Raw genomic sequence first — 22028 nt, forward strand, 5'->3', positions numbered from 1 at the left:
CTTTCTATGTAGCTCTGGCTATCCTAGAACTCTCTATGTAAATCAAGCTGGCCTCAAACTCACAGAGATTTGCCCATCTCTGTCTCCAGAGTGCTGGGATTAAATGCCTGTGCCAGCACGTTCAGCAAGGCTCACATTTTAAACCATAAAATAAAGATAGCAACCTGGGAATGGTGCAAGCTGCAAACTCAAAGCCCGCCCTCCTTGATGTACTTCCTCCAGCAAGGTCATACATACTGAGCTTCCCCAAACAGCACTATTTCTGGAGACCAAGTTTTCAAATGTCAGTTTGTAGCTGGGCGTGGTGGTGCACGCCTTTAATCCCAGCACTCGGGAGGCAGAGGCAAGTGGATCTCTGTGAGTTCAAGGCCAGACTGGTCTACAAAGTGAGTCTAGGACAGTGAAGGCTACACAGAGAAACCCTGTCTCGAGAAACCAAAGGGGGGTAAAATCAAATGCCAGTTTGTGGGGACATTCTCACTTAAACCACCACATGCTATGAGTTTATTATAAGCTTTCCACCATCAATGCAGTTTCATATGTGACAAGGTACCTGACATGAGACATTGATGTTTTGAAGACCCCTAAAGAAGCTCAGGTAACCAACATGGGCTCCTTTCCTGGCAGACTGAATGAGTAAGCTGAGCTCATAATAACTGTTGGCTTGTAGTTCACCAATGAACCTAGTTTCAGACACGTTAGCACACCAACTGAATTTTAACAAATGAAGCTTTGGAGAAAGGGGAGAGGAGACAGCTGGGGCACTGAGGTCATGTTTTCTTGGTTCACACCTCAACTCTAGTAGCGTCTCTCCTGGAATTTTCCAAAGTCAGTTACTGGTCATCTTGCCATTTTATTGTCTTTATCTGTATAGTCTTATTTATGCTTGGTGTGTGCCAGCTCTTTGGGCAATGATGATTGTCCTTATGTCTGTTGGCCCCTATGAAATGTTTAATTGCTTGACTTTTACTTGACCATTACTGTTTCTGAAGTAGCCATCATCTTTCCTTCTGTATGGCTGTTGGGAGTGAATATGGTTTTCATGATCCAGCCTGTGCGGAGAAAGCCTCCAACAGTCTTGCTTATTACAGTAGGTATACTGACCCTTAGGGCCAATGTCACAAATTAACACAAAATATATTTCTGTCCTGTGGGAGAAATTAGAAGTGGAAGGTGGGAATATTATCCCAACCATAAATTAGTAAAGACCTTACATCATGTCTGTGGCTCACCAAGGCTTTTAGAGATGGAAGGCAATGTTGAGTCTGTCCTTGGAATTGGAGGTGAGAGACTAGCAATGGAGTGACCTGTTCAGGCTAGGCAGATGGAAGATGGTATAGCCTCACAGGCCCCCTACATCTAGTGTTAGACAGAAGCAGGTGTTAGTTCAGAACATGGCTGCTCTGGCAAGAGATCACATCCAAAGACCTTCTAGGTCTGTGTGATCTGGCTGGAATACAAACACACCTTTAATCCAGGAGACAGGGAAACAAATCTGAGTTCCAGGCCAGTCTGGTATAGAGCAAGTTTCAGGTAAAGAAAAGCTTAGGTCCAAGTGTGGTGGTACATGCCTTTAATCCCAAACAAAGGTGAAGTTAGTTTGTAGAAGGAAGCACCCATGTTTGAAAGTGATGTCTAATTGAGTGGCAGGAAAGGTGACTTTAAAATATCAGAGAAGATTTTGACAGAATAGAATATGCCTAACTCTCAGGAGAAGAGAGAGGAAAGGGAAGCTACTTAAGAGGCAGTTTTACAAAGAGAAGAGGCAGCTTTTTACCAGGACAGTAATAGATAGATGGGTTGCAGAGAACTCAGGTGAAGATGGAACAAGCCAGAAAATGAGAAGAAACCACAAGGTTAGAGCAGATGCTGAGTTAGTTTGAGGCCAAGTAGAGCAGTTCCAGGCCAAGAGAGAAGCCAGACTAAATAAGTCCGCTGGAAGAAAAGTTTGAGCCAGAACAGCTGAGTTGAACCAGCCAGCTCAGAGCTCAGAAAGAACAAGTAAGAATGAGCTTATTAGGCAGTAACTCTCAGAGGCTGAATGCATTCTAGGCCTAGATTAGATTGTACAGAGGCTAGAAGCTTCCAGGACTGGGCCTGGGTTAGCAGAAGGAGGCAATAAGCCTCCCAGACAACAACTGAGCCAGGAGAATAAAAGTAACTTTTACACAAGTGGCACCAGCCTACAGGAAGCAGCATGTGAGCTGGGCCTGGGGGGCCCTGGCCTGAGCAGGAGCTGTCATCTTTAGATGACAGAATGCCACACAAAATCCCACTGCCTTGAGCAGCCATTCCATGTGCATAGGATGTGGCCCTGGTGGCAGAGGTACTCAGGAAGTTTCACAGGCCTCCTCTGATCTTAGTCCTGGACAGCTGCTTGCAGCTGGCACATAAGCAGCAGGCCATCCCAGCAACCCCTCCCTGTAGCAGCACAGTTCTTTCCACTGTACCTTCAAGATAGCCTGGGGATTTAAAGATTAATGTTTCCAAACAGGATACTTCTCCCAGGATATCCAAACTGTAGATTACCAGTCAGAGCCAGGCTTGACCGAGAGCTGAGGTACAGGGAGGTAGAACCGAGGAGGCAAAGGCACCAGTATGGTTCTAAAGGGGAAACTGGGATCTCCCAAACCCGACTCCTGGGCCCCAAGCTAAATCTTGAGAGGCACAGACAAGCACTTAGGAGCCTCGGCTTGTGACATTGCTCTGGGCTGGCTTCCTATGTTATGAAACTTAGTGAGGAAAACTTTCATGTGTCTGGAAAGACTACAACCTAGCTCTAACTTGTTTCTCTGCCTTTAGTTCCTACCTTGTAAATACTAAGCTTGAAAGTGGAGGTAGCTATTATATTGTTGCCTCTTTGGAGGTGGCCCAAGGAATTCCTCTTAGGACTAAAATGCTTCTACCGTTAATGCCAGGGGCATGGAAGCTGCCTCTGCTGGCCTTGGGGTTTGGGGTCCCCGGTCCAAAGCAGAGAAGCAGCTTACTGGATCTTACTGAACAACAGCTCCCAATGGGCTGCAGTTTCTTTGAGGTTTTTCTTCCCTTCCAAACTGCAAGTTTGTGCAATAGATGCACAACTTGATGGAATATGCCAGCGCATCACAGATGCAATTATATTTCAGAACAAGCCTCCTCCTTCTAATCTTTCTGCCATCACTGATTAATTAGACACTTTGAACTCTGCCCAACTGTTTGAAAGCTGTGAAAAATACAACCTGCATAGTTAAAATTTTCACACAAGCTTATTTCCTCATTGTGCCTGTATTCCCCATCCTTTGAACATAATAAGTATTTATACATGTTTTCTAATACACGATCTGGCTATTTTCTTATCATGGCTAGAATTCCCTCCACTGTTGGCCAAGAAATACAGGCACACAATGAAAACCTAATAGAAAAACTATGTGAGAAACCAGTTGAATACTTTAGACATCTTCACAGCTTGTTAGTGCCATATGACACACAAAAGTCATGTTTCTCCTTTTAAAACTTGCACAAATGCCTTAAAAAGGCCTGTTGTTATTGTTACTGGTGGCTCTTTATTGAATTTTTAGGGTAATTTTGTGCTTATGAGGAGCAGTGGTAGGATAGCTGGTACAGAATTTAAAATCAATCTCTTTCTTGTTCTCTCTCTCTCCTCCCTCCAAGCCCCTCCCTCCTCTTCTTCCGTATGTGCCAGTTTCAAACTCAGGCCCTCATGCTTTATTTTTATTACATATAATTAATAGCTATGTATATATAGAACCATGGTGTGTGTGTGTGTGTGTGTGTACAGTTCCCAGGAGCCAGTTCCCCCTTTATAAGGTTTGGGAGAGAGAGCTCAGGTAACCAGGCTTAAGCAGCTCACACTGGTGCCCTCTGAGCCGTTTGACTGACCCACGTGACACCATGCTTTGCAAGTCATTTCTAGTCTTTCCTTTCTAAGATACAATTGTCTATGAAAGTGCCTGAGTCTAAGTGATCTGTTTCAGAAAGGAGGAGACTCTGGCAGAATCTCTCCCTCCCTCTCCCTCTTCCTCTCTCTCTCCTCTCTTCTTGTGTGCACCAGTTTCAAGCTCAGGTCTTTATGCTTGAAACTGGCCATGCTGACTTCCTGGAGTGGGCACTGGGTTGTAGGACTGGGTAGACATGCAGAGGGAACCGAGGATCTCTCCTCCTAAGTCTGGGCTGAGCCTTTCATCAGCACATAGCATCTTCATGCCAGGCCAGGACTCTGAAGCTCCTTTGCTAGGCCTCATGGTCCTCAGGCCCTAGGAACTACCCTGACGCATCTTTCCTTCCTCTGATGTTACTAAGGACGAGCACCCAATACCTTTTCTCTGGTCTTAGGTACTTGCATTTTGGCCTTTCCTTTTTTGAAATACATATTTTGTAGACATCTATGACTTCCTACTCCCTGGTTCCACCCCTGAATTTCAAACAAGATATTGACCTTTTCTGGAAACGCGTGACTATTTCACGACCTCTATCACTAGAACTCACCTTCTTCATTGAACATGAGGAAACTAAGTCAGCCCTTTCTAAGCCAGATTGCTCCTGAGGACCGTGTCATTGAGAAGAAGGCAACTGGAAAGCTTAAGTGATGATGCAATCCTGATTCCTACTGACTTCTTCCCTCATCCTGCTAGGTGACGGCCTGCCTGATTGCTGTGGCTAAAACAGACAGTGACGTTCAGGTGCGCAGAGCTGCGGTCCACGTGATTGTGCTGCTGCTTCGGGGACTCAGCCAGAAAGCAACTGAGGTAAGCTCATCTTGCCCGTGCACATCATCCCCTTCCGTTATCCAGGCTTCCTTGTACAGGTCGAGCTAAAACCTTTTTCTTAGATATGAGTTGACCAACAGAGTTTTCGTAGCAAGAAAATGCTATTGTTTGCATCTTCGGTAAGAGTCTCTGTAATGCATTAGATCACACAGTAACCGCGTACATTTCCTGGGGCTGTGAGCCCTGGCATTCTCTCGGGTTCCCAGGTGAGCTGTGGAGCACATTTACCCTGCTCTGCAGCCTGAACTCGGGAGCCTTGTCTTTCTGACTCATTCTGTTGTTCCTGCTTACGTACCGGAGGCTTTATTGAAGAGACTCCCCTGCCAGCTCTGAGTTCAATCCATACTTTTGTTGTGGCATAAAAATTACCCCTTCTTCCTTCCATCAAGTGGGTTGGGTCGGACCACTCCCTGGTGTATGGCCAAAACAGGAAGAAAGTTTATGCATCCAAATGCATGCTGAGATTGAGTGACCTCAAATTCATTTCTGCCTTGCTTCTAATGGAAGGGCCTTCCCAGCTGATTTCAGATGGAGTCTGCATTAATAATTCACTTGCTGGCATCCATAGACTCATGTGTGGCTTGCACATCAGTATTTAACCAGCCCTCTGCGAAGGCGTTGTGAGCGTGATTGTTCTATCACACAGAAAGGCTTTATTCAAGCTTCTATTTTACCGTATCGGGTTGCGGATACCTGTTTGTACATGTAGGCACGCTCAGCTATCCCGTTCCGACTTTACCCAGCCACGCTTTCTCCATAAATGCCTGCTTGCTATTGTTCAGCCTGGCAGCTGAATTTCCAAACAGCCACTTCCCTGTTCGTCACCCTCAGCTGCACTTCTCTGCCTTCTCATGTGCCCTGTCTGGGTAAGGTTTGGACAGAGTGAGCTCATGGGGCATGAACATGTTCACCTGCAAGTTTTAAAAGCTTCACTACAGCGGCCTCAACAAGTAAGGATTTGTTCTTATCAAATCACAAGAACCGTGTGTTTCTTAGCAGCTCAGTTATAGCAGGGCCAGCGTATCCAGAATTGTCATGGCCCTTTGTCTCCTGACTGCAGTGCAGCTGCTATAGCTGTGGCCTCTAGAACAACTTAATGGAGAAATAAAGAAGACAGGAGAGAGACAGTTCTAGCGCCTTTACATCCTTTGGTGGAGGGTTTTCTAGCATCACTGCCCCCCCCCCCCCCCCCCGTCCCCAGCTTACTTTTGTTTGGTTCATTAGCCAGAATGCTTACCTAACTACTCCCCACTGTATGGTGTCTTGATGCTGTATTTAGCTGGCACATTTCTGCTTGGAACAAAATCAGAGTTTAGTTAGCATGAAAGATGACGGGGGAAATAGACATTGGGGATGTGACTAACAGTGACACAAAGGAAGTGGGGAGGAATGGTCTGGCTGAGTCACAAGAGCTTCTTTAGAGGAAGAATTGCAGAGTAATGGAGTTCTTACCTATTTTGTCTTTTGATGAGATAGGGGACATGTGCTCCATATCCTGACAATTCACAGAATTAAATGATTTGTAAATTATCAATAAAAGCACAGCTTTTGTGTAAGACCTGCTGTACAAATGAGAATCAAGAAACACCTGTGAGTTCTTCCACCACCATTTTAAATCTAGCTCCATACAACGCTCTCCCGCCACTGCCACTGAGACCCAGACTGCGAGCCAGCACCCCGTCGCCGATGGCTCCGCCACCATGAAGGACATGAATGAGTACAGCAACATAGAGGAATTCGCAGAGGGATCCAAGATCAACTCGAGCAAGAATCAGCAGGATGACCGTTGTAGACTGCACAGTTAAAACACATCCAGGTACTGGACGATCAAGAGGATTTGGATTCGTGCTTTTCAAAGATGCTGCTAGCGTGGATAAGGTTTTAGAACCGAAAGAACACAACCTGGATGGCAAGTTGATAGACCCCAAAAGGGCCAAAGCTTTAAAGAGAAAAGAACCCCCTAAAAAGGTGGACTGAGTCCAGATACCTCAGAAGAACAAATCAAAGAATATTTTGGAGCCTTTGGAGAGATAAAGAACACTGGGCTTTCCATGGACAGGAAAACCATGAGAGAAGAGGGCTCTGTTTCATCACATACACAGACGAAGAGCCAGTAAAGAAGCTGCGAGAGAGCAGATACCATCAGATAGGTTCTGGGAAATGCGAAATCAGAGTTGCACAACCCAAAGAGGTATACAGGCAGCAACAGCAGCAACAAAAAGGTGGAAGAGGTGCTAAGGTGGTGCTAGGGGACGTGGAAGAGGTCAGGGCCCAAACTGGAACCAAGTATTTAATAACTATTATGATCAAGGATATGGAAATTATAATAGTGCCTATGGTGGTGATCAAAACTATAGTGGCTATGGCGGCTATGATTATACTGGGTATAACTATGGGAACTGTGGATATGGACAGCGGTATGCAGACTACAGCGGTCAGCAGAGCACTTAAGGCAAGGCATCCTGAGGGGGTGGCGATCACCAGAATAGTTACCAGCCCTACTAAAGGAGGAAGTGGAAGAAAGCAGGAGGTGTAAAGAAACCATCTTATAGGACGACATTGAAGATTGCTTCATCTTCTGTTGACCTAAGATGACTATTTTGTAAAAGACTTTGGAATGTTATGTGGCACAATTGTGTCCAACTGTACATAGCTGCCAGTTAGTTTCTTTGTTTTTACTTTGTCCTTTGCTATCTGTGTTATGACTCTATGTGAATTTGTGTTTATACAAATTTTTATTTGTATAATTTCATGTTAAATCTCAAATAAATGCTTCCTTATGTGATTGTTTAGGGGGGGAGGGAGGGGGAGAGGGAGCTGTGAGCTAGGTACCATGATGCACACCTGTAATCCCAGCACTTGGGGAGGTGGAGGCAGGTGGATCTCTGTGAGCTTGAGGCCAGTCTGGTATACAAAGTGAGTCCAGGACAGTCAGGCTACATAGAGAAACCCTGTCTTGAAAAACAAAACAAAAAACCAAAACCAAACAAAACCAAAGAAAAAAGAGAGATCTGTGTTTCTGTTTTTGTTAAGATCTACAGGGCTGGGATGTAGCTCAGTGGCCTAGCACTTGTCCAGCACTCAGCAGAGGAAAGGCCCTGGGCTCAGTCACCAGGCACTCAAGAAACTACTTAGGCTAGTGGTGGATCCATACAGCCCCAGGATTTAGGAGGCAAGGCAGGTGGATCAGGAGCTCAAGGGCAGCCTGGGCTACATGGCATGATCCTATCTCAAACAACAACAAAAGCGGCAAAGCTTTTGGCAAATACATCATGGTCCTTGTGTTGTTCTTGTTGCGGGCTTTTTCTCTTTGGAACTGAGGGTTGAACCTAGAGCTTTACACATTCTGGTCGGCACTAACCTGTGTCCCTAGTGAATACCGCTATCTGTAAATTGTTAATAACTGGCAAGAGGCTGAAGAAGTGGCTTAGTGGTTAAGAGCAAGTGTTGTTCTTCTTGCCTAGGGCCCATGTTTAATCCTCAGCACCCACATCAGGCAGCTCACAACTGCCTGAAACTCCAGCTTCAGCCAATCTGATATACCTCTGACCTCCTCAGGGTTATGCACAGATACACATGTACATGAAAATAAATAGATTATAAATAATAACATATTTAATATAAGTTACAACTTTTTAAGGAAAAATCAGAGCTCAGCATGGTGGTGTACCCTTATAATCCCAACACTTGGGAGTTGGAAGGTCAGAAGGTCAAGTTCATTGTCTGCTACAGAACAAGTGCCCCTGGGCAGCCTGAATGAGACAGCTCTACACTCTGGACAACTGTAGCTCGCTCGCTCGAAGGCCTCATTCTTAGTAGTTAAAGGCCTTTAGTTTGATCCCTCTTGTCAAAAAAGGTAAAATTCTGTTAGTGCACGAATCCTTACTGAGTGTATGGTAGAGCACGCACACATGAGCATGAGCACACATGAGCGCACACACAAAAGGAGAATATGTGTGTGTGTGAATGAGAGGAAAAATGATGGTTAGCACAGTCAAAGATGAAGTGGACTCTACAAGCCAGGTGTGCTGTTGTGTGCCTGTAATCCCCGCACTCAGGAGTTGGAAGGAGGAGGATGAGGAGGTGACCCTCCCTGCAGAGCCAAGTTCAAGACTAACATGGCTTACAGGAGGAGAAAAAATAGAAACTTTATCCAGGTGTCTCACATCTGTAGCTAGCTAATGAAAGGAGCACCGTCTGCCTCATCAAACAGGAACTAACCAGTGGCCTTGAAGACTTTTTGTCACTTTCAAACAGCTGTGCAAATAAAAAATGCCCCTTCCCTTCTCCAAACTGCTAGTCCACGCTCACTGAAACTTACCAATTGTGCTTCCTCAGTGATGAAGGACAGGAAGTAGGTGCACGGATGCCTGCCTCCTCGCCCGCCTGCATCCTTGACACCAGGTGTGGTAGGTGTGGTTATAACTGCGGCTGCTGTAATGAGGACAGGAGATAGCTGCAAAGCCTGCGCTGACATTCTCTCTGGAGCTGTTTTGCCCCCCAGGAACAGCTGAAGTGAAAACGCTACCCTGTTGACGGAGTTTTCCTTTGTGTCCCACTAATCACCAACTCCCCAGCTACAGCTAGCCACAAGTTAATGCTGGGTTTCATCTGTTTCTTGTGGATGTGGGGCCCAGGCCCTCTGGTTATGGCAGCTGGACAGGGAGGTAGAGAAAGAGATTAGGATAGAGGAGGAGACCTCACTGCCTTTAATACATGAGTTGGTTTTTAGCTCATTCCCATTTGAAAGCAGCCAGAGTTTTGTTTTGTGACAATCAACACAAAATCTGCATTTACTTCCTTACTGGAAAAAAGGGGGGGGGGGTCTTACCTTTGTTTTAGCTATAGCCTGCGGCTATGTAATGTACAGTAGGTTGGTTAATAATCCAGAATTTATCTTCTTTAAACTCCTATCTACCATACTCTGACTGAAAAATAAACTTACTAGGAATACCCAGGAGAGGCGGCATGGCATGTTCAGACCTGTAACTAGTGTTGGTTTCAGAGGTAAGAACAGAGCTCCTTGGCACAGAGGCGGCCGAGACTACCACCCTCTTCCCAAGTTTGATCTTTGCCCAGTGACTCGCTTGCTCTATAGTATAAATCTGTTCCAAAAACAGTAATTAGGCAGCAGAAGTTGAGCACTGCCCTGTGACGCTGGCACTCCTTCAGATAGCAGCTGTATGGTCTGAGTTGAGATGAGGGGGAACAGGCTGGTTCTTAGGAGGAGTCCAGGTTTAGAAGGCCAACCATGTGCACTGAGTTTCTATTTGCTTGGCTTTCACTGTACGGACAAGTTAAATGTTATTTGATGAGGCTTGTGATACTGTAGGGACCTTAGCAAAGAAGTCTACTTGGGCAAAACTAGAAGATGAAATCTAGTGACACCAATCTGCTAGGAAAAGATGGGCAGTCCTAAGAAGGGACAATCCAGAGAGGGGTTTTCTAATCCTCTGTGTCTACGTCTGTGGCTAACCTCTGAAGCAGGCAATATAGATGCCTGCTTTTTAAAAAAAAAACAAAAGAAACAAAGAAACAAAAAACCCAGAGGGTCTGGAGAGCTGGCTAGGTGAGTAAGAGCAGGAATCGCCATCTGACCTCAGCTCTCAGCAGTTAACATGTACACCTATAAACCCAGCACTGAGGCGTAAGCCAGCCAGGCCAGGGTGGCCAGGGCTTGATGGCCACCAGCATAGCTTTAGGTTCATTCAGAGACTCCATCTCAGAGAAGTAAGACAGAGATAGAGCAGTGCACCTGACAGCCTCCTCTGGCCCCTGCACATGTGCACAGGTACATGGATATATACAGGTGCGTGTGCACGCACACACACATTCATGGACATAAGTCATACATGTGCATGCAAACCACACAATACATGGTACACAGACATATAAAATAAAAGTACATGTTTTTTAAAGTTATTGGATTAATTAAAAGCAGAGAGAGAGAGAGAGAGAGAGAGAGAGAGAGAGAGAGAGAGAGAAAACTAAGAAAAAATAAATAAGTTCAAAGATAGAAATTACCTAATGTGAAATAGAATTTTTTGGGTTTTTGTTTTTGTTTGTTTGTTTGTGTGTGTGTTTTAAAGAAGTACTTGCAGAACCTATGCTATGAGGAGCCTACCTTGTATTTCCAGTGGGAGCAAAACATCAATATCCCCTAATTCAGCATGCTCAGTGACTTTATAAAATGTGACTGCATGAATAATGAAAACCAGCTGCATATGCACTAGAAAAAAAGAGCAGCTGAGCTTGGTGGCATATACCTATAATCTCAGCCCCTATGGTAGAGGTAGAAGGATTCCTCAAGTTCAAAGCCAGCCTCATTACATAGCAAGATCTATGCTACCCAGAACTACATAACAAATCTGTCGTCTCCTCCTCCTCTTCTTCTTCATCATCATCAGCAGCAGCAGCAGCAAGGTGGGAGTGACACATGTGTTTAATCCTAGCACTTGAGAGGGAGAGGCAGGCAGAATTTGAGTCCAGCCTGGTCTATAGAGTGAGTTCCAGGACAGCCAAAGCTACACAGAGAAATCCTGTCTCAGGGGGAAAAAACTGGCTGAGGGAGACATTGCTAGGATATGCTGAAGAGGGAGGTGGTCATGAGTTCCAAGCCAGCCTGAGCTACATAGTGAGACCCTGTCTCAAACAAACACAGATGGTTTAGGGTTGACTGTAGATTATGTACATAACTTGTGCCTTCCTCATTGTTTATTTGAGAATTAACTTCTTTGAAGAACTATGAAGTGTCTTCCTTTGCTTGTAGTTTGCAGTGACTGAGCATTTTCTTCTGAAGCTCATGTGTTAAAAGGTATATAGTGGTACCTGTCTGTGGTCTCAGCTCTGGGAGACTGGACAGGGAGGGTTTGCAGCTGACCTGAGCTGCCTCAAAGGACTAAAAAAAAAAAAAAAAAAACAAGAAAAGAAAAGATTAAAGTTACTTCTCAGGCCATAGCTTTTCTTCCTCCTTCCAGTTCCCAATGGTAAAAGCACCAGACTCAGCTGTGTTCTGTCTAGTGGAGAGCAGCAGTAGATTTTGGAATTCATTCTTTCAAAATGATAAAAGAAAAATTATTTTTTGCTATTTACTTACTGTGGGAGCTGTGCGTGCCATGACCCAGCATGTGTGTGCCACAGTGTGAGTGTGGTTAGAGGGCAGCTTTCAGCAGGCAGTTCTCTCCTTCTACCACATGAGTCTTGGGGCTCAAACTCAGTCATCAGGCTGGACCATCTTGCTCCCTGCAGAAAAAGAAAAGATCTTAACAGCAGGTCACATCTTTGAAAAGAAAGCAAGCCTGAAGGTTCTACAGGGGTAAGAGTTTGGTTGTGTTAATTTGATGGTTGAGTCAGCTTCTGAGTCAGACTCAGGCTTTCACCTTACAGTGACTTTTAATTTCAAGTCTAGTATTAGATTATTTTGTTGGGTGTTGTTTATTTGGTTGGTTTTTTGTTGATTTGTTTGTGTAGCCCAGGCTGGCTTAGGCTCACTATGTAGCCAAGGATGACCTTCAACATGGTCCTTTGCTTCTGTCGCTTGCGTGCTGGGTGTAGACCATGTCTAGATTTTGCTTTTTGAGCAGGAGTGTCTTCCTGAGGGTCACTATTGCTGTGAGGAAACACCGTGACCAGAGCAACTTGGGGAGGGAAGGGTTTATTCGGCTTACACATCACTGTTCATCACTGAAGGAAGTCAGGACAGGAACACAAACAGGGCCGGAACCTGGAGGCAGGAGCTGATGCGGAGCCTAGGAAAGAGCTGCCTCCTGGCTTGCTTCTCATGGCTGGCTTAGCCTGCTTGCTTATACAACACAAGACCACCATCCCAGGCATGGCACCTCCCACAGTGGGCCAGGTCCTCTCCCATCAATCACTAGTTAAGAAAATGCCATACCGGCTTGCCCACAGCCTGATCTTAGGAATTTTCTCAGATGAGGCTCACTCCGCTCCCATGATATTGCTTGTATCAAGTTAACATAAATCTAGCCAGCACATAGGGACTCTTTGAAACCAGGCTAGCATAGAGCTCATGATCTTCTGCATCTGCCTCAGAGGACTGGGGTCACAGGACTGTGCCAGCACGGCTGATACAAAGTGGTAGACTCTGATGGTAGACGCCTCTCTCTTAACATTGCTATCTAGAAGGCCTGAGTGTCTGTACAGTTAATACTCAATAAGACCAGGCATCTAATAAGATGTAGCTTTTGTCAAACATTGTTCATAGTGTCATTGGAATTAGGGCATAAAAGGGTTTAAAAATAACTTAAGTCTCTAAGTTGCCTTTTGCCCTCATGCCTCTTCCTCACTCCTCGCTGTCATTGCAGTTTCTGTGAGAGAGAAAATAAATCCTGCTCATAAAAACGGGAATGGCTTGGGTTTAATGCTCTACTTTCTGGTCACAGAAGGTGCTTGTGCTTCACCCACAAGATGGAGGGCCTGTGTCCCAGGCTCACTTTGTGCTTGTCTGTCTAGGCCAAGTAGGGGCACTTAATCACTGACACAGACAGTGCAGGTAATAAGCAAACAAGCAGACCAAATAGAAAGCTTCTTTCCTTTTGCTGGTTTTTGTCTTATCCTGGAAGATGCTTCGAGAGTGTTTAGCCTGTTTTGTGCTGCGGGCACAGTGGATAGACTAGTGTCCTCCCAGAACCAGTTCCACAGACACTGCTTTTTTTTTTTTTAGCATAGAAGTCTCCACGTGGGGAGCAATGGAAATTACGTTTCTGTATAACTGGCTGGGGTGCAGGTAACATGCCTTCCTCTGCAACCCTTGGCAACATGGATAGAACAAGCAAAACAAAAGAACCACCAAACAATACCACCTTTCTGGGAACATGAAGCTCCAGCCTGCCAACCAAGCAGCATCCTACCAGTCAGCCGCTCTGAGTGACGTGGTGGTCACAGGCTTCAGGTCAGTACCAGACAGTAACTACAAATCTAGCTTTTGTTGTCCAACACACCTAGAACTAGGAGGTGTGACCTTGCAGGAGGGCTTTGAGGTATTAAAAGCCCAGGCCATTCCCAGTGAGCTCTCACTCTCTGTCTTGTGCTTGTGGATGAGATGCAAGCTCTCAGCTTCTGCTCCAGTGCCATCCTTGCTGCCATACCTCCCACCATGATAGAAACGTGAGCCTCCAGTTCAGCGTTTTATTTTATAAGTTGTCTTGGCCACGGTGTTTTGTTATAGCAATAGAAAAGTAACTCGGTGATTATTTTTTTCTCCTATGTGTATATTGAGACAATTTTTTTTTTTTTTTTTTTGTTCTTCAAAACAGAGTTGCTCTGTGTAGCCGTGGGTGTCCTGGACTCACTCTGTAGACCAGGCTGGACTGGAACTCACAAAGATCCTCCTGCCTCTGTTTCCCAGAGTGCTGGGATTACAGGTGTACACCAGCTGAGACAACTGTCTTATTTTGACTTAATACTTTCTTTTACTTTCAAGGAACCAATCAGACCAGAAGCACAATTTTCAAATGTTTGTTCCCACACATTAAAATCAATGATAGCTGGGCAGTGGTGAGTTCCAGGCCAGCCTGATCTACAAAGTGAGTCCAGTATAGCCAAGGCTACACAGAGAAACCCTGTCCTAAAAACAAACAGAACAAAAACAAGCAAAAATATTTAGGCATCAATTAATGCCTGGTTTTCCAGGGTCTCCATCATCTGCCAAATATGAGATGTATATATGGGATTGCAGCTGTCAGCTCATAGCCACACCCTTAAGGTAGAGAAGAAAATGAAAGTGGGGTCCCTTCAGTCTTCATGAGCATATTTCAGGGGCATAAATGTCCGAGGATCTGAGCCAGAAGCCTGAGATAACAGGGCTAGAGCATGTCAGGAACGAAATAGTGCCAGGTCAAGAACAGACAGAACCCTAGAAAAGTTGGCAAACTGGAGAAAGGCCAAGCTAGGACCAGCCAGGTGGGACAGCCTCCTAGACAGCAATTGCTTCCACATAGAAAGGGGTTAAATGATTATGTACTGTCTGCTCATAGCTTGTGTTTCATTTTCACACAATTTCTTTCATTTATTTATTTATTTATTTATTTATTTAATGTATATGAGTGCTCTGTCTGCATGTACACCTGCACGCCAGAAGAGGGCATCAGATCCTAGTGTAGATGGTTATGAGCCACCATGTGGTTCCTGAGAAATGAACTCAGGTCCTCTGGAGGAGCAGACAGTGCTCTTAACCACTGAGCCATCTTTCCAGCCCTTCACACAATTTCTTAAACCTATATAATTCATATATTGTAAAAATTCACTGTTTTAAAATGAAGAATTCATCACTTTAGTAAGGTTACAAAGCATGCAACCATTAGTACTGTCCATTTCCAGGACAGTTTCATCACAAAATAAAGCCCATATCTGGGCAGGGCTTGCTATGTAGCCAAAGTAAACCTTGGGTGTCTGGCCCTCCTGCTTCTACCTCCCAGTGCTGAGAGATTACAGGCATGCACTACCATGCCCGTCTTAGCTAATTAACTAATTAGGCAATCTTGTGAATTAGGCTATGTGAAAGTGAAAAGGATGCTATTAGTGATACTAACTAAGGTAAAGATGAGCTACCCTGAGAAAATCAGAACCATGTCTCCAGGATTCATCCAGCTGCAGATCTTTTGTGACTACTGTTGTCATATCAGTTCTTTTGTTCTACATAATGCCGTGTGTGTGTGTGGTGTGTGTGGTGTGTGTGTGTGTGTGTATGCATATATATCCTTATTGTCATTTCAATGGAATTTCAACAGGGACAGGTGCATTTTACTTTTAGGAGGTAAGAAAGACAGGTGTACCAGGCATGGTGGCCACGCCTTTAATCCCAGCACTTGGGAGGCAGAGGCAGATGGATCGCTGTGAATTCGAGGCCAGCCTGGTCTACAAAGCAAGTTCAGGATAACCAAAATAACACAGAGAAACTCTGTCTCAAAAAACCAAAAAAAAAAAAAAAAAAAAAAAAAAAAGAAAGAAAGACAGGTGTAACTATACTTGGAATTGTTTGGATTAAAATAATAGACACCTAGTATGAACTAGCTAAAGTGAAGGTATTTGAATTTTGTTTCTTTTTAAAATCCATTTTATTTTATGTGGGGGGGGGGTGTTAGGCTTGCATATATATCTGTGTATTTTGATACTCACAGAGATCAGAAGACGTTTCAGATTCCCTGGAACAGAATTAGATGGGTGTGAACCACCGTCTAGGAGCTGGGAACTGAACATGGGTCCTCCCCAAGTTCAGCTAGTGCTCTTAAGTGCTGAGCCATCTCTGCAGCCCTGCAAAAGGGACCTTCTAGTCTCTTGCATTCATAAGGGAAGAGCTGAGCCATCATGAGGTGGGAAACACATAGATGAAGCCAGGAATCAGACCCAACCCTGAAAGCTGTGCTGCTGGCACCTCACATCCACTCTTCTTGCATTTGGACTCCATGCCCTTGCACTGGTGCAGCTGGCCAGCGTGCAGTACTTACAACCTCCAACACTCAGAGTCCTGTTCTGGCCCCAAGGGCAAACATTAGAGCCAAGACTGATGTTCTAAGAGTGCATGGCCATCCCCAGTTTGCAATGGCTGAGTGGGGCATGGGATTGGTAATCTACATAAAATCAGGCTGAGCCTCATCATCGACCGTTCTGTGAGAGGTCTGTGCTGTGGACATGAGTGTAGTCCCTTAGAGTCCTCAGCAGTGACAGATCCTATGGCAGTGATGATGAGTGGGAAGCCGAGGCAGGAAGATGAGGCCTCAGCGCCTTAGTGCAGCTGCTGAATGAAGAATGCTCAGCCTACTGATAATGCACATGACAGCATGGAAGCCTGGCACTGAAAACGGCTCCTTCCCCGTCCTCCACGTGCCCTCACGTGGCTCTGCCTGTGGGAGACCTGGCTTTGACTTCCTGATACCTTTCCTCATCCTTCTCATTCTAATCTAAAAGGACCAAGAAGACTCTGCCATTTATACACTTAAAGCTCCAGAATATTTGCATGTAAGAAGTAGAAGGGACCTTGGAGGTACTTCATTTACATACCACAACGATGTCTGTTGGCATAGTAACCTCTTGAGATGCTCCTTTGAAGTAAGGTCAAATAAGTGTGGGAAGCACCCTAGGCAACGGTGTCCCTCTTAGAGACTCAGGTCATGTTAGCCTCTTAAGGAGACTGACTAACACTTTCCTAAATTCATTCACCAAGGACCCTTTGCCATCATAAGAGGCCAAGTACTAAAACTCCATGGAACAAACTTTGGGAGGGAATCCAGACGTCTCATTTTATGAATGAAGACAGTAAGGCTTGTAGAGAGACTGGGTGTAGTTTTCCAAAGCTAATGCCAGGAAGCAGCAGCACTGGTTTCCTGTTGTCTCTGGCAGCTGCTATTGGCCAAATGCTAGTGTGTGTTTTTAAAATTTTTTAAATTTATTTTTATTTTATATGCATTGTTGTTTCGTTGCATGTATTTCTGTGTGAAGGTGTCAGATCCCCTGGAACTGGAGTTACAGATAGTTGTGAGCTGCCATGTGGGTGCTGGGAATTGAACCGGGGACCTCTGAAAGAGCAGCCAGTGAGTGCTCTTAACCACTGAGCCATCTCTCCAGCCCCCAATGCTAGTGTGTTTAATTCACTTATTCATCAAGAGCAAGATTTGCCATGTCATCTGGGGTACCTTAGATGCCATCATTAAGGGGAGTCATTATGCAAAAGAAGACCCTTGCTTGCAGCTGAGGAGATGGCTTAGCGGGCCAAAGTGCCCGCTGCTCAAGCGTGAGGACCTGTGTTAGAGTCCTCAGACCCAAGCCACGCGCGGTGGTGCACGCCTGTAATCCCAGCACTCCTCAGGAGGCAGAGGCAAGCAGAACTCTATGAGTTTCAGGCCAGCCTGATACAGAGCAAGTTCCAGGACAGCCAGGGTGACACAGAGAGACTGTCTTAAAAAGCAAAAGGAAAACAACAAGAAAACCCTAGCACTTTGCCAGGCAGTGGTGGCACACACCTTTAATCCCAGCACTGATCTACACAGGGAATTCCAGGACACCAGAGCTACACAGAGAATCTCTGTCTTGAGGGTGGGGAGGGTGGGAGGAATCCTCAGAGAGATAAATGTTTAAAATCTCAGTGCTCCTACAGGCAGGTAAGAGGCAGAAGCTTCCGGGCCAGCAACCTCTGCCCTCTCCACTACATTTACACACACACACACACACACACACACACACACACACAAATCTGATTTCCCTAGATCAGACCAATGAGTTTTTATTAGGACAGATTTTTTATAGTATTGCCTACATTCTGCGAAGTGGAAGATATAGCTGCTTACATGGCAGATGTGTTTCTAAGCCAGTACAATGACCCAACCTCAATATAGAAAAAAAACAGAATAATAATTCATAATAGACATACATTGCATGGCTTTAATTCCAGCACTTGGGAGACAGAAGCAGGCAAATCTCTGTGAGTTCGAGGACAGCCTGGTTTACAGAAGGAGTCCAGGACAGCCAAGGCTACACAGAGAAATCTTGTCTCAAAAAACAAACAAAAGACACGTCTTAGCCGGGCGGTGGTGGTGCACGCCTTTAATCCCAGCACTTGGGAGGCAGAGACAGGCGGATCACTGTGAGTTTGAGGCCAGCCTGGTCTACAAAAGTGAGGCCAGGACAGCCAAGGCTAACACAGAGAAATCCTGTCTCGGAAAAAAAAAAAAAAAAAAACCAGCAAAACAAAAGACACATCTTTATTCAGTTGCTCTTGCATGTAGAATCACTATGAATGGGGTAACTATAAATACAGACTGATTCAGATGTCAGAAGTACCGTGAATGACACTGCATAGCCTGATTTTCCAAAATGGTAAACTGCTTTGGGGAAATTCCAAGCAAATCAAAATATTATCTCTCAATATGCATAGTAGTTTCCTCCAAAAAACTTAAATGTGTAGAAAACTACCCAAAAAACTTTGAGCATCTATTATGTAACAGCCTAGTGTCTGAATGCTTTCCATGAATTGATCCATTCAATCTTCATAACCATCCAGTTTAGCTGTGGCTTCACACAAAAGATGAAGAGACTTAGGCTTACTGTTCCCCCACTGGCGGAGCAGGGTAGCTTTGGAGCACAGCCTCAGCATTCTATGTCCCTGTCATCTGAAGGACCCAGGAACTGAGTCACCTGGATCATGACCAGATAAAGCCTGTGTGGGATCTGTGAAGCCGTAATATCCAAAAGGAATCCAAGCCAGGCCGCCTTCTCAGAGCACAGTTACGATATGCCCAGGAGCACGACAGAGGAGCAGTTGGAGAGTGTTTGCGTTGGCGTTGAGCCCAGGTGCCCTCCAGGACCTGCCAGCAAGTCTTCAGAGTGCAAAGACAGGGAACAGGCTGGTTGCCTTTTGCCCTTCCTCGTGTCCCTCCATCTCTTGCTAAAAGCCCAGCCCTAGATTTGCACCCAGCAGCTTCTCATCATACAGAAGACTGGAAGTATCAGGGAACAGGGAGAAAACACAGGAAACCAAGCCCCTTCCGGGTGGCCAGGGAAGAGTCTTGGGACTTCTCTCCCTCCAAAAGTAATTATGATGGTCTGACAGGCATCTGCGTGGCAAATCCTCTTCTCTTAGTTCCATCTTCTGAAAAGAAGAAATTATGAGTGTACCTTTTCTTGAAGTGACATGAGATAACCCAATTGATGTTAAGTAAATTGGTCAAAGTGGGACAAACCTGGGAAGTGGAGGCAGGAGGCCACCCAGGGCTAGTGACCAATGGTCTTTGGTTCCCCATCAATGCCTGCGTCTTCTACAGGTGTCCCAGTGCTGATTTCCACAACTGTCATAAAGACACAGGTGATGAGTCTTGCCCTGGTGGTTATTAGTGGGATGATAACTCGTGGTGTTGGTTGCTTTCCTACCCAAATGGATGAGCCAGTTAGACCTCCTCGTCTTCAGATTGCCTCACAGTACCACATGAGGACGTGGCTGATGGTGCAGTCCAAGCTCTACAGAATGACTATGTGAAACTTTTTATTTTTAATTTTATTTCATGTGCATTGATTGGTGTGAGGGTGTCAGATCCCTTGGAACTGGAATTACAGTCAGTTATGAGCTGCCATGTGGGTGCTGGGAATTAACCTAGATCTTTGGGAAGAACAGCCAGTGCTCTTAACCACAGAGCCATCTCTCCAGCCCTGAATGTGAACCTTTTAGTGAAGGTAGTCATCTATTAAAGACTCAAGACGAGTATGTAGACTCTGGTAGACACCATTACAAAAGGTAACCTAGTAGAAATTAAGGTTTACTTTCAACAAAAATTAAAATAAGTTTTAAAAATAAGGTAGCTAGCCAGGTGGTGGTGGTGCACACCTTTAATCCCAGCACTCAGGAGACAGAGACAGATGTATCTCTCTGAGTTTAGAGACCTTCTTGGTCTATGGAGTGAGTTCCTGGACAGCCAGGGCTATACAGAGAAGCCCTATATTGAGGAAGAAGAAATAAAAAATAAAAGAAGGCTGGAGATGGCCCAGTGGTCAAGAGCACTGGCTGCTCTTCCAGAGGACCTAGGTTCAATTCCCAGCAACATGAAAGCTTACAGCTGACTCTAACTCCAGTTCTATGGGATCCATCAACCTCTTTTTGGCCTCTGATGGTAGTACATAACATGGTACATTTACATTTATGCAGATAAGATACCCATATATATACTAAAAATAAAACTTTAAATAAATAAAAAAAATTTTTTTTGTTTCTTTGTTTGTTTTTTAAGACAGGGTTTCTCTATGTAATAGCCCTGGCTGTCCTGGACTCACTTTGTAGACCAGGCTAGCCTCAAACTCACAGAGATCCAGCTGCCTCTGCCTCATAGAGTGTTGGGATTACAGGCGTGAGCCACCGCACCCAGCTAATAAAACATTTTGTTTGTTTGGTTTTTTTTTTTTTTTTTTTCCTTGTTGTTTTTAGAGACAGGGTTTCTCTGTAACACAGAGCTCTGGCTGTCCTGGACTCTTTGTAGACCAGGCTGGCCTTGAACTCAAAGAGATAAACCTGCTTCTGCTGCCTGAGTGCTAGGATTAAAAGCCTGCACCACCATGCCCGGCACAAAACAGTTTTTTAAAAGCAGGAGTTGAAGGTCATCTCCAGTTAGTTTGAGTCTAATCTGGGCTAGATGATATAGTTTCAAAACAAAACAAAACAAACAAGCAAAAACAACTGGCCTTGTTCATCTGCCATCCCTCAAAACCCACTCCTTCTCAGCTCCTTCCTTGACGGTGGGCACCCTTAGGTAGAGGGCTGGTTAGATGGCTCAGTGGGTAAAAGCTCCTGGCAATGTGTTCCTAGTAAACCCCACATCCTCCAAGTCTGTGTTTAACGTTGTGTACATTTGTTGATGGCTAGGTGTATGCCTCTAAACTCTTTGTATCCTAAATCTTCATAGCAACTCTGGAATAGGTCAGCTCACAAACTCTCTTTGCAGATGAGAAAGTTGAGGCCCAGCACCTAGATTGCTCAGGCCACACAGACAGCCAGGGGTAGAACTGAGGTGCCGGCTCTGCTGTTCTGAGACTGTACTGGAGAGACAGGTGAACTGTTACAGCCATGTTGAGACAAACATGACTTCCTGGGACCTCTTTCCTTCACCACTGGGCTTTTTTCTGGTCTCTGGTTCTCCTCAGTTCGCAGGCACTGCATTCCTGGGGTGGGGAAACCAGAGCCTTCCACCTTGCTGAGATGTCTTTCCTCTTGTTTTAACTGGGCTTCAGGGGCAAGCTTCATGCTAAGGCCTCTCTGTGAGTGCCGGACTGTGAGTGCTGCTCCCCAGTCCAGCTTCTTATGTAGGTTCCAGGCATCAAATTCTGCTGTCCAGCTTGCACAGCAAGAGCTCTTGTCTGCTAAGGCATCTGACTGGCCTGGGAAATGCATCCGAAGGTACCTGTCAAAAATTAATCTCCCTGTTCCCACGTTCTGAAAGAAGAAAACCTCTTTGTTCATAATTAAGACAACTCCAAGAACTATAGTAGTGGACTGCAGTCACTTTGCCCCTGTCATTGGCACTTAGCTGTGTCTTGAGCCGCTGCTTATGACGTCGACTTTTGAAGTCATGGCAGATTCCCTCACTAAGTCTCCTATCAGGTTTGTGTTTCATTTTCTGATGTCCTGTCCTGCCTCGTCCTTATTCTTATTAGAGTATTGTGTTTGGGGCCTGGGAGATTGTTTGGTGGGTAAAGTGCTTGCTGTGCAAACACGGGCATCTGAATTCACATCTCTTACACCTGTGTAAGAGCCTGTGGCGGAGACAA

The 22028-nt window shown here is 45.2% G+C and overlaps 1 protein-coding gene and 1 pseudogene across 1 annotated transcript in view; both read left to right on the forward strand.

Annotated features, from left to right (window-relative positions):
• Tango6 (transport and golgi organization 6 homolog) overlaps positions 1-22028 on the forward strand; it is a 156978-nt gene that overhangs the window by 124160 nt on the left and 10790 nt on the right. Inside the window, exon 17 of the mRNA XM_051169082.1 lies at positions 4632-4745. Within this exon, the coding sequence (XP_051025039.1) occupies positions 4632-4745 (114 nt within the window). The remainder of the gene's footprint in view (positions 1-4631; positions 4746-22028) is intronic.
• LOC127209438 (heterogeneous nuclear ribonucleoprotein D-like) lies at positions 6223-7509 on the forward strand (annotated as a pseudogene).

The sequence above is a fragment of the Acomys russatus genome, chromosome 26, assembly GCF_903995435.1.
Source record: "Acomys russatus chromosome 26, mAcoRus1.1, whole genome shotgun sequence".
Taxonomy (NCBI): Eukaryota; Metazoa; Chordata; class Mammalia; order Rodentia; family Muridae; genus Acomys; species Acomys russatus.